The sequence below is a fragment of the Ptychodera flava genome, chromosome 11 (assembly GCF_041260155.1).
Source record: "Ptychodera flava strain L36383 chromosome 11, AS_Pfla_20210202, whole genome shotgun sequence".
In the NCBI taxonomy this organism is placed as follows: domain Eukaryota; kingdom Metazoa; phylum Hemichordata; class Enteropneusta; family Ptychoderidae; genus Ptychodera; species Ptychodera flava.
In genome coordinates this window covers 12837665-12851364 of record NC_091938.1, presented here as the reverse complement: position 1 = coordinate 12851364, position 13700 = coordinate 12837665, and the positions used below count along the sequence as shown (strand labels likewise).

Here is a 13700-nt window from a genome sequence, read left to right as displayed (position 1 = left end):
AAATTTGCCTTGCAGTGTTTAGGGATGACCTCATTCAGATATATTCAAATGATGATTAAATTTGCCAATGCAAATTTTTGTATCCATTATTTCTGTTTCCATAAAGTTTTTGTTTCCTCCTATAGCATTTGCACAAAGCTTTCAAATTAGTTCTGTAGGGATGACTGTTTGCAGATGTATTCAGTACTGATAAAATTTGCAAATATAAGTTTTTGGGTCAATTGTCTGATTTCTAATAGTCTAACAGTACCACTGAAACCACTTGTCCAATAGCTTTCAAATTTGACATTCAAACTTTCATGAGTTCTGACGAAATGGGAGCACAGGATTATGAACATTCTTTTTATCACAAAGCCCTTGAATAGAGAGCTGTTCATATATGCAAGCAACACCAAAGGTCTTGATGGAGACAAGTGATCCAATTGGTCAATTTTGCTTTGTTCCCATAGATAGATAACTACTTTTCTCTATCTTATTCTCTCTTACAGGGCAAGCATCATAGACGCAAGCATTTCATCAGAGATGACGGCAGCGGCATTGTGGGAAGCATTCCAAGCCCAATAGAGGAGCAGATCACGCCTCCAATAGAAACTCTACCACGATTGGATGAGAGTGATACTGGTACTCCATTGGTGAATTCCGACGACAGATCATCACAGCTGGAGAGCCCCAAAAAGGTCAGATTTAGTGAGACGCCAACCTATGTTGAGCCCAGCTCCCCAGAAGAAGGGAGTCAGTTATCTCCAATCAAGGAAGATATCATTATGAACAGCGCTCCGCCACCAGACACATCAGCTCTGGACACAGAAGAGCAACTTGTGAAGGATGAGAGGTTTATGCATGGCTTGCTGAGTGGGAATGAAGGGTGGCCAAGAGGGGAGGTGCCCGAGGGAGGGGAGAATGGGAGTGTTGATATGGATCAGGCATCCGAGGGTTTGGTTGATGTTGATGAGGATGTGACTGACAGCTCTGCTTTGCATGCTGCATGCGGACTTGGAGAGGACCGAGGTGACGTCGATGGGACACAGACAGAAGTGTTGAGGGAAGAGCAAGAGTTCACGCAACACGAAAACATTAGTGATTTCCAGCCGAGTGAGGAAATCAGTGCAAAGGAATCTGAAAATGGCAAAAAGCAGCCCTCACAAACATTGAAATCAAAGTCAGAATCCCTAGAATCTGCGTCCAGTTCCAGTTTGGAAAACAATGATTTGTCAGACTCAATTGAGACTCACTTCCCCTCAGAGAGCAGCCAGAGTAATCTGTCCACCCCAGCGACTCCTCCTCCAAGCAGGGCCTCAGAGGAGTCGAACAACCTCAATGACCTTGACAATGACATTGAGGCAGAAATGGAACGGCTGGCAATGTCGACGAGTACAAGCTCAGAGACGGTTAAGAGCGAGGGTTATTTTACTCCGGAGGACATCAGGTCTCCAGAGTTCATGCATCAGTTGCAAAAATTCACACAGAACAGCTCTGATGAATGCCTGTCCAAAAGTGAGTGGGACCGGCGTTCCATGGCTTTGTCAGAGCATTCCACAGATTCCAATTTAGAGTACCTGACCCCGCTATCAGAAACAGAGCCCTTTGGACTTGATGAACGTGACAAAAACAGGGAAGCCAAAGCCCGCATTGATGAAGAACTGTCAAAGTCGGAACAGTTGTTGCAAGAAATCACCGAGGCCCAATTATTTGAGGAAAAGGAAGCTATTGATAGAGTTGTCAAAGAGGTGATTGAATCTCTCGTTAACTATGTGGTCGGCATGTGTGATAGGTTAGATGCAGTTGCCATGGAAACAGTTGCTAAGACAATCGTTAAGTCGAGCCCAGCAAAGGCTGATGTGAAATCACCTGTGCATGTTTCATTTCAGAGTGATGAAATTCCCATGCCGTTCGTCAATGGAGAAATTTCCCAGGAGTTCAAAGCTGAGGCTGCAGTAGTTGAGGTTCCTCCGGAGGCTGAGGAAACAACGGAGATTCTGGAAGAGCCCATCGAGACAGTGACCATCACCCAGGTGGAGAGTGTACCACATGATCTTCCTGATGTCATCAAAGAGCAGGTTCATCAGCACAGCGTGCAAGAAGAAGAAGAAGAAGTCATCACACAAGAAACCATTGACCCGCTTGAACAGTACTTCATCACTGGCGACAGTGACGCTGCATCGGAGGAGACGATCGTGCCCTCCACCGTGCAAGAATCATATACCAGCAGGACGCCTCTTCCAGGGATACTGCCCCGAGTCAGAGGCACCGGGGACATTGAAAATGACGCCAATAGTGACATCAGTGACCACTACGAGATCTCTTTGGAAGAGACCATTGACAATGAACCTGTAATGCGTTTGAACATCCATGACCAGAGACTTCTCCCCGAGTACAGTGATGAGGAGGACACGAGCGAGGACCTGAGACCGCCGTCGTATGAGAGTGCCATCACCGGGCAACATCTGAAAGACGTGAACGAGGAAGCTGAAGAAGAGGTGCAATCTAATGCTGCAGACAAACGAGCATCATTTGGAAGAATACCAACCATTGAGATTACAGAACCTGTGAAGTCGCCGGATGTGAAAGGAACGTCACCACCTCCGGAAAAGCAAGCAGAAGTCACCGTTCAGCAACAGGTACCAGACATCGTCGAACCCAATCATGTTGAGAATGGTGGTGCAGAGGAATTGTCAGGGGAGAGTGATAGTTCAATCAGTCGATCACCTACACTTGAGATTCTGGAACTTGAAAAGCGCGAGAAAAATGCGTCAGAAGTGAGCGCGGAGCCTGCAAATGCCTCTGGCAGCCCTGTAGAAGAGGTAGCAACCCCAGAAAGCTTTGAATATGAAAGACCGGTGCACGCGTACGCTGACTATGGAGATCTCTTGTATCACTCTCCAAGTGATGAGAAAAACGGAAACTATATTGGGTCTTTGCTTGCTGCGAAGGAAAACCCACCCTCTCCAACAGAATATGAAATGGACATCACCGTGGTCGATGGGATTTATGCAGATGAGGCTGCTGGGCAGATTCCAGATGTTGCGAAAACTACGGAGGATCTGAGTGAAACCAGAAGGGATCTTGGAGATGATGTTTTCGACGGAGAAACAGCTGACGAACGTGAGGTCATCACCGAAGAGGTCATAGGAAAGAGAGTTGACAGTTCCCTTCAAGCTTCTGCGCCAAAGGAAGAAGCAATGGTCAGCATCGGTGCTTTAACCTCAGAGAGTCTGCGCAGACTTTCTGAACACAGCCAAGATGAAGAGTATGGGATTATCCGGCCGGAGGACCATTTTCGTGTCGAACGACTCTCACCACGGCACACCCTTCGCGATGACCTTGGCGGAGACTCTGATTCTGTGAGATCAATCGCGTCGTCCACGGTGGCCTCCAGTTCCGATATCGATTATGGCGAATCGGAAGAAGACGAGGAGGAGATGTCCAATAAAGGATGCTCATCGGACGAGGATGACATCGACTTTTACAACATGGCAAGCGTCTATGAGGAATCATTCAAGAGAGGTTCAGGAAGCATGAGGGACATGGAGAGGGCGCACAGACCCACCCCACCGCCATCGCCGAAATCTTCGCCGAAAAAGAAAGAAAGTCTGGAAATCGCAAACCTAACAAAGAAGGTGTCTCTCAAGCAGGGGGAGGTGCTTGACTCAGCTGAAGATGTTCTCACATCTGCCAATCAGGTGAGAATAGAGTAAAAGCAATAAAATTTGAAAATTTGCATTTACATACGCCCACTGTTGTATGGTGTTCAGATCCTCAGAAATTATCAATATATGAGAAATTAATTGTCCATTTAAGGTAATTTTCATGAAATTCAAAAATGGTAATTTTCATGAAATTCAACAATACCAAGTGTCAATTGATCAGTATATTTTATTTAATTTTCAGTATATTTTTATTAATTTTTTTCCGTGTATCTATTCATGATTGTGGCTGTGATTATTTTGGATCTGCAATATAATATTTATTTTTTTTTGTTTTACCAACAGATGCGAGAGTTGAACGAACAAGTTGACCAACTGGAAGCATGCATATCTAAGTTGGAAAAGCAAGTAACCGGCCGTCAGACATCACAAGAAAGCAATGTCAGCTACACAGATACACCGTATTCAATACATCCACAGAGACAGGTAAATCAATAGCAGGGTTGTAACATGAGAAAGTCAAAGAAGAAATAAGGTATCATGTTTTGTATGGACAGGTGTAAAATTTGACCTTTTCCTTTTTTGCACATTAGATAGCATGTCGGTTTCTAGTGAACTAATTCACTTTGCATATTTTTGTTACAATGTAGCAGTTGGCCCACACCAAATGTTTCTTGATAATAGTCAGGTAGACATATAAGGGATGTAAACATAAAAGGGCTCTGAGGGAAAGTAGGATGTATGATTCATTTTAAGGTCCTATTATTCTGTTTCGGTGATTTGTCATAATTAAGCAAGCTGGGTAGTCATCTTTTCTGTCACCCACTGTCTTACAATATGGGGTGTGTCCACACAATGGAATAAACATAAGGTTATAACATCTCTCTGATAAAAGAAGATATTGTGTTGAACAATACCAGAATCATTACAAATATACAGCATGAACCGTTTTGCACCTTTTTGCCACAGTGTAGTATATGCGGCACAGATCAGAAAGACAAAATAGCCTGTTCATTTTACGATTGGCTCTGGGCTACAAAGTGGAGACATGATCTAATAAAACTCTGAAATTACAGTAGCCTCCATTAAATCAGTCAGTGAAGACTTCAATTAAGTTGAGCTAGACATAATCAATGCTACTTTCGATTTAATTCGATGTGACCTTTGACACGTGTAATCAATAATCAAAATGGCTGCCACGCCATACCGGTAGTCTGGCTCACATTTAGAATTCCATCAGCTCACAGATCAATTCCATCAGCTCACAGATCCTAGTATAGATTTTTCTATAATTCTCAGTTAACCTGTTAGTGAGGATGCTATTCAAAAAAAACATTGTCTCAGGTAGTGCAGTGTCGAAATTATCCAAGTTAATGCCTGTCTCTTAGTATTGATTCCAGCACAAATTGCTCAGTTGTCGTTCAGCAATAAAACCAGATGGGCACGTTAAACAAAGTTGTTCATGCCAAGCCTCCCATTCCTGTGTTGGGAGGATTTTATTTTTTGCTCCAGTGTGACTAATCTTGACTGGCAGATTTAGTTTCCATATTTATGATGACAACATTGTCCTCCAGACATATATTATACATCCTAAAATGTTGTCCGTCGGCCATAACAATTTTACGATGGACAGGTATTAATGACTCACTGTGCTTTGTCAAAGAAAAGAAGATAGGTTCTTCATTGTGATTCAGTTTCTGATTCTGACTTCCAGACAAGCATGGAGAGTGGTGCGGAAAGCGAACCAGAAAAACCTGCCAAAAGGCCACAGGTAACCTTTAGATTATGTATATAATATTTATTTGCCTGTAATTGTTGGCGCAACAGAAATGCTACATTGTACCTAAATCTTGTAAAAAAAATTTTCAAATTTAAATGTACTCTTTATTTCATAATAAATAGGGATATAAAAATATCATATCTAGTCGTTGAAAAATTTTGAAATGACCTTACTTTTCAATGAATAAGTATTACATTAATTTTTCAGTTCTTCAATTAGTAATATCTCTATATTCTAAATCTCATATATTGTCATTAGAGTATTCACATTTGTTTTCACCTTTACTGAACTCATTCTTCGTAAACCGGGTCTAAGTAGCCACCTTAGAGATAATTACATTTGCTGTGTAAAATACTGGAAAAAAAGTGAAAAAAATTGTTTTTTTAAAACTAGAAACTTTCATAACGTGTAAATACTGTGTCGCCAAGAAATATTCAAGTTTATTTTTTATTCCAAGAAAACAACAGAAATTAAACCAGATCTTTCTCTCCTGACAAATCTTCATAATTAGAACTTTTTAAAATCAGCATATTTTATTTTAGTATTATTCCCAGACTTTGAATGGCTCCATTTTAAAACCTAATTTCAATTAAGCAGATAAGCTTGAAAAGTAGAACTATTATAAGTGAAAAAAAGGGCAATTTTTGAATTTTTCTCTTTTGCTGCACCTGAGTGTCCAGTATATATCAGCACACACAGCCTGTATGGCCATCAACATTTTAAGTGTCGATATGCGAAAACAATAAACATGGTCCATGAATTTTGTGGTGTTCTCCTTTAGACGTGATGAACTTAAATGAAATGATTGTCTCCTTGAGAATTATCAATTCTTTGAGATATTAAGACATGACATTAAGACTGTAACAGAAATTTGATGAGTTTTATGACCTTAAGGGTGTTTAGAGAAACGAGACTGAAAATTAAATTTGAATATTGGTCGTCTGCTGCTTCAGTTCAGACCCCCTAACTCAGTGATAAATAGGCAATCAAATATCTAACCCGGAAAATTAATGAATGTATCACAGTTCACAAATTCTATGATAGATTAAGTATAATACTGTATATGGAGTAAGAAATGAAGCAAAAAAGATTTTAGATAATATTTAAGTTCTGTTGTTTTAAGCTTCAGCAATTTTTTCTTTCTTTTCGATGTTAGGAGCAGCTTGTAGATGATGTACAAGCACTGGAAGAGGAACTACTCGAAGCTACTGTAGACAACAGAGAAAATGAAGTAAGTGTCAAGGGTGAAAGGTCAGGGGTCAAGGTATCGATGTGTTTTTAAAATGTCAGATCTAAATGAAGCCTGCAAGCATACGTTTGCTTGTGATGCAAAATCTTAGATAATTTCTTTCTTTCTCTGATTTTGTTCAGACTTGTGTATATGCCTCACGGGATGACGAATAAAATATACACATGATGAGAAAAAGTTTATGTAATGTAAACTAGACAAATTGTAAACAAAGTCTGAAATTTGTAGACTGTTGTCACAATTGAGTTTAATGGTAAACAGTTTGAGATACAATTGTACTTCAAAGAATTATATTTAAGGCTTTCAAAGACATAGAGACCATGGTTTGGTCAAGTTCAAGCATATTTTTCTTTTCCACTCTGGTTGTCTCATGTATGCATTATATATATATATATATATATATATATATATATATATATATATATATATATATATATATATATATATATATATATATATATATATATATATATATATATATATATATAATATATATATATATATATATATATATATATATATATATATATATATATATATATATATAACAGTGTTTCCGCTGCCCGCTCGCCAAATCGCAAATGCGAGAAAAAAGTAGCGTTTGGCGAGAAGATTTTGGCAAAAGTTAGCCAAACTTGCGAATCGAAAATTGCACTATGACGTCATCACTTTGTCTGTCCGCGGCGCACATCGATGTCCTGCATTCAACTTGAGACGTCATGCTTTATCTCTCTACATTCCCGACCTTATGCGTCAGGAGATCCTATTTGTAACACATACAGTATGAATAATTGTAACGAAATAACTCACAAATTAATAGTACCGCATGTATATCATGACTAGTTGACTAAAATGTTGCGAAGTTTTGGGTTTGACTACGCGCAATGTGTGATAACTCCGTGCAGTGACAGCCATGTCATTGTCAACACTGAAGGATCGTAGTGACTGTGAAACTAAGCAAAAACGGCAAACTTTCCTTTTTGACTTTGGCTGCTCCACCAATATGGGGGAACCACCCCTACAACACACATTCTACACGCAAGTAAAGCTATGAAATGGAAAGAAAGATTATTTTGGAAAGGAAGGTAGCGGCATGCATACACATGGCATTTTTTAGAACGTAGAGGGAGTAAGGCCATGGATTATCTATTTTTTACATCCATGGTAAGGCACACCTGAATAGCGAAACTGTTCGTGGTGTATTGCTGCCAACAAGAAAATACCTTTACTGGCGTTAGAAACTTGTGTGAATTGGCTTCCTTAAATATAAATTCGCGACAATTTTCAGTGTATCACGGACCGTGGTGTATTGTAACGTGACATCGGACTTTCAGAGAAGGCGCTCGCTCGTCCGCTGAGTCGCCTAGTTCCGCATTCACATCGTGCAAATACGCTAAGTCTTGTCGCGATATTTGAGCATTTAACTTGATCGTCAGTGAAACAAAAAGATGTTTCTCCATATCAAAATGGTATACATTTGATATTTTACGGTTCTGTTTACATAATAGAGACGTGAACATTTGGATTTATGATCCGTGATTTCCGCGATCCATGGCAAGCTTGCTGTGAATACACACTGACGTCTTTGATGATGACCCTGACCCGAGCGCCATTGATACGCTGTGCGCTGTCCGAGCGCCGAGCTTCGCTTGCTAAACTTCAAGCGTAAAGCAAATGTATTGGAAGTCTAAAAAATGCACATATTTCTCAAGTCTGAGAGTATTTTACTTTCGAACTGCTACGAGAATGGATATCTGATTCGTTTGAAAAAACTAGTATGCTGAACCAGGTTTCGTGCCGTTGTCTGTAGCGATATGTACAGTATCGCACGATAGCGATTTCAGGTTTGTTACTGAATATAGTTGCATACGCCTAACTTTGGACAAGTGTCGCTTGAAATTCGGACAAATTTTATGTTGTATGCGTGGCTGATGTTGGCACCTTGTAATCTGAACCATAAATTGGTGTTACTTTTAGTATCCATAGTAGCACTAACAGGGTTTATTTCGGTCATTCTTACGGAAAATGCAGACAAATATTTATTTTTGCATATTAATGAGAAAGAAATGACGTCATTTGTGATCAGTGGTATCGGCTTGGCTAATTGAATATCTCGTTTGGCGAATAATTTTTTAGGGCTTCTAGCCAAATTTGCTACAAGATTTTGGAACCCAGGGGAAACACTGTTATCTATATATATATATATAATGTATAATTGAAAGCAGCAACACTTGAGTTTTTGGAAGGGAAAACCTGTTTAATCTCATTAGAAATGTGTTGTCTTATTAAAATATCATGAATCAAATCAGCAAAATATACAAACGAAATAGAAAGATATCTCGAGCTCTTTCGAAAATGTTGCTTAATTCATGTGTACAAAAGTGAACACATAAACACAACATTTTCAATAGTAATTATGATTATCAGACTGATTTAGCGCAAGTGTTTCCGTAAGTTTCATCAATTTTATGGCTACAGAATACATTTCTCAAATAGATCAGTTTGACACGTTTTTCATATCTTCACAGTTCACTTAGCAATGATTCATTTTCTCAGCTGAGTCATCATCCATGAAAAAGTCTCACTTTATTCAACACAGGTGTGTAGGAAACGTTGCACACGTATCAAGCAGACAGTTCTGGCAGTCCCTTATAATCCCTGGCGTTGTCTCTCTTTTTACCCCAGCAAAGTGCAGCGTCAGCGGTAAGGATGATAACGGATACCGTCTTAAAGGTCATCACGTCCACTGAAAAGTTCATCTCTGATGAGCAAGGCGCAGAGGCTGCGGAAGAGGATCTCGGGAGATTACATATCACTGAAGACTCGGAGGATGACGCTGCCTCCAAGCAAGGTCGGCTTTTAATTTCCTCTCTGTAATTTAACTTCATTCTGATAGTTTGATCTATCACAGACTTTTTGTATACAGTAAAGAAATGCGTTCGTAATACGCTTGCTTTTTGTTGGAAATGGAATTATTTAGCTAGATGGGCATATCCAGTACTGGATATTTTTAGTACATATGTATTATGAACAATATCATGTGCGCAACATGTGATGTCGTGAGTTCACATGTTTATAGTTCTTCACATTGTGCAGTTGCAAAGTACCCACTCCCGTGCGACATGACATCATATGATTGTATAGAATTAATATTTATAACTTGGCTTCATTTGTCTGTAATGGTAATTGCTACCAAAGCATTCAAACCATCAATTCGTCATTTTACAGTGGAGTTGGACAATTATACTTTTTAAATGCGTAAATGTGAAAATAGTGTGTGAGCAGAATCTGAAATTTAATGTTGATACTTATTCTAATATCGTGTATACATCAATGCCCTTACGAAAAAATATGGCTTCTGGCACATAGTTGTGCATGCTAACCCACAATAGTTGTGGATACCAAGCTGCAACTGTTTGTGGCTTATAAGCAGGTTATTCATATTTTATCATGCAAAGATCTGTTCTGGCACAGTTTTGCGGCATACAGGCCGCTGTGATTGCAGACGATATGCCGCAAAAAAATGGGGCGGGGCTTTTAGCGGCATAGAAGCCGCTGTGATTGCTGACAATATGCCACAAAAAATGGTGGGGTAAAGGGTTTCATGGTAAAATGCTGCTATGCATGCTTCCTGTGCTACCCCCCCCCCCCCCCACCATACCTGCATTTGTACCTACCAGTTTTATACTAACCAGGAGATTACCATACACTTCACATCTTCATTTGTTTTAAGGGACAGTAGCTGTAACTTATGATGTTGTTCTTTTAACTTTTGTGTGTTGAGGTAACTTTCACTTTACTCACTTGGCAAAATAGGCAAAAATCAAGACACATAACAGTATAAAAATACTGCATAAAAATTAAGTTACAGCTGCTGCCTTTTAAACCGCCTACTCACAGATGCAAACAAAAAAAAAAACACTTACCACATATCTTCACGATAATACCCCATTGTTTATTTTGATATGTAAAACAATGATGTTGGTACACTAGGCTGGACCACTAAGAAATTAAAATAAAATCAAAATTCAATAATCTAATGAGGTTCATGTGAAAAACATAACAGAACACGTCTAAAAGTCTGCATTTGATTTTTCACATTATCCAAAGTTGTTTTCGATGCCATCCTAATGTTTACGATCTTGTTCTGAAACTTCACATTGAATGTTCCTGTTGATCCATTGGTCTGTTCAGCTTCATGGCCTTTGCCCATACACTGAGAATAAAAATGATAAATAACAGACAAGGATATTATTACATGTGCAAGATGAAATTGCTTGTATTTTGTCGACTACCCTTATTATATATTAATACAAAAATTCACGGAAAAGAGCATTCATGTGCTTGAAAGAAATTATAATAATTAATATTAAATAATTTACCTAATGATACAAACTCATGACATATCTATACATTATGTTTTTGTGATTACCAAATCATTGCTTTTCAGCCTCATTTTTAGTCCCCGCGGACAAAGTTCCGGCGGGGACTTATAGATTGGGTCCCGTCTGTGCGTCCGTCCGTCCGTCCGTCCGTCCGTCATCAACAGTTTCTCAGACACTGCTGAACCAATTTCGTTCAAACTCGGCACAAAGGCATAGCACTATGACCTACAGATGCACGTCGATTTATTTTGTGATACGATCCAATATGGCCGCAAGGCGGCCATTTTGTTGCGATTTTTCATGTCTTTGGACCATAACTCAAACATCCTTGAACAGATTCTGTTCAAACTTGGCACAAAGGCATAACACTATGGCTTTTATATCCATACTAAATTATATCACGATACGATCCAATATGGGCGCGAGGCGGCCATTTTGTTGCGATTTTTCATGTCTTTGGACCATAACTCAGACATCCTTGAACATATTCTGTTCAACCTTGGCACAAAGGCATAACACTATGGCCTACATGTGCATGTCAAATATTTTGCGATACGATCCAACATGGCCGCGAGGCGGCCATTTTGTTTGCGATTTTTTCATGTCTTTGAACCATAACTCAAATATCCTTGAACAGATTCTGTTCAAACTTGGCACAAAGGCATAACACTATGGCTTTTATATCCATGTTAAATTATATCACGATACGATCCAATATGGGCGCGAGGCGGCCATTTTGTTGCGATTTTTCATGTCTTTGGACCATAACTCAGACATCCTTGAACAGATTCTGTTAAAACTTGGCACAAAGGCATAACACTATGGCCTTCATGTGCATGTAAAATTATTTTGCGATACGATCCAATATGGGCGTGAGGCAGCCATTTTGTTGCGATTTTTCATGTCTTTGGACCATAACTCAGACATCCTTGAACCGATTCTGTTCAAATTTGGCACAAAAGCAAAACATTATGCCCTTCATATGAACGCCACTTTATTTCATGATATGATCCAATATGGCCGACAGGCGTCCATTTTTTTGCGATTTTCTCATGTCTCTGAACCATAACTCAAACATCCTTGAACTGATTTTGTTCAAACTTGGCACAAAGGCAAAGCACTATGGCATACATATGCATGTATCAATTAACCTTGCGATAGGATCCAATATGGCTGCAGAACTGCCATTTTGTTGGAATTTTGCATGTCTTTGAAGCATAATTCAAAGGTCATTAAACCCATTTTGTCCAAATTGGCACAAAGATCAAGCACTATGGCACACATACATGTATACATGTCAATTTACTTCGTGACATGTTCTACATGTCAATTTACTTCGTGACATGTTCCAATATGGCTGCCAGATTGTCATTTTTGGATTTTTTCATGTCTTTGAGGCTTAATCACATTCAAATTTCTTATCCAATGTTGTTGAGACTTGGTACAAAGATAAAGTACCATGGCATACTTATGCATGTCTACTAATTTTGTGCTACGATCCATATGGTCAATAGACAGCCATTTGATTTCAATTTTATAAACATAGGTCACTGTCCTTCAATGGACTGATTTTGTTAAACGTGATATGGCTGCATTCTGTTGCACATTAATTTGTTTCATTATATGATCCAAAATGGCTGATTACAACAACATACCCGATCCCATACCATTTCGAAAATTCCACCAAACCATGTGTATAGTATGTGCTGTCATGACACTAGAGGCAGTGAGGGCATCGTTATGTGTGATGTAATCAAAAGTTCCTTTAGTGGTGAACACCGGCAGAGATGAGTCTTTTATTGAACGTTCCTCAGATTACTTTATTATGCAAGTCACAGGCCTGATGCACCCGTTGCATCAATGTCATTCCACAGCTACCTAGACACCAAAGATTTAACAAAATGGACAAGTGGGGACTGTGTTATCAACGATGACTTTTCACTATTTACTTGTGACACACCACTCCAAACTACAACTATTGACCAGCGGTGATTGGGTTTCAGCACATCTCAAACAGAAGAAATGTAAATGGAAAACTGTCTCATAAATTGTTTTAAAACAAAAAGTATCCCTTTATAATAGCGAAGTGCACGGTTACAGGTTTGTTACTAAATATAGCTGTACGCGTGCGATATCGGACACGCAGCTTGAAATGCGGACAAATTTTATCAATGTTGCATACATTGCTGTTTTTGCAGCTTGTACTCTGAGTCGTGCATATGCCTATTGGTATTCATTGTTACACTAGCAGTTAGCCCACTGAGTTGTATTTTCGTCGTTCTTGCATTCGTAATTTTCAAAAGCGTAATCTAAAAATGCGGACGATGCTGTGTGTTGGCCGCTACAGCTAACACACAGCATCGTACGCAGGGCTAGCGAGAGTTGCCGACATCGACGGTTATTTACGAGAAGTGAATAAAAGACTGGCATTTTTGGAAGCGATCGAGTAGCTGAGGTAGGCAGGGATACGACTTGGGCCCAAGAACGCTGAATTTCGGCAGTAATTTGGCTTTTTACGTCAAGTCCCAAAATGGATTTGAAGTCACCGACCCTACCTACGCTACGGGTCTTTGCAGGGCTGTGGTGAGCGGGGCGATTAACTGTAGCGGAACACACAGCATCGTACGCAGGGCTACCAACCT

General features: G+C 39.5%; 1 protein-coding gene across 8 annotated transcripts in view; it reads left to right on the top strand.

Annotated features, from left to right (window-relative positions):
* LOC139143520 (uro-adherence factor A-like) overlaps positions 1–13700 on the top strand; it is a 131688-nt gene that overhangs the window by 105608 nt on the left and 12380 nt on the right. For 6 of the 8 annotated variants that reach the window (XR_011554608.1, XR_011554611.1, XR_011554607.1 and 3 more), the window contains 5 exons: positions 489–3680; positions 3990–4130; positions 5359–5415; positions 6581–6655; positions 9359–9524. Coding sequence is in view for 1 of the 8 variants with exons in the window: in XM_070713922.1 (XP_070570023.1) it covers positions 489–3680; positions 3990–4130; positions 5359–5415; positions 6581–6655; positions 9359–9524 (3631 nt within the window). In the remaining 7 variants the exon portion in view is untranslated. The remainder of the gene's footprint in view (positions 1–488; positions 3681–3989; positions 4131–5358; positions 5416–6580; positions 6656–9358; positions 9525–13700) is intronic. The other 2 variants (XR_011554612.1, XR_011554613.1) reach the window with 1 other exon arrangement.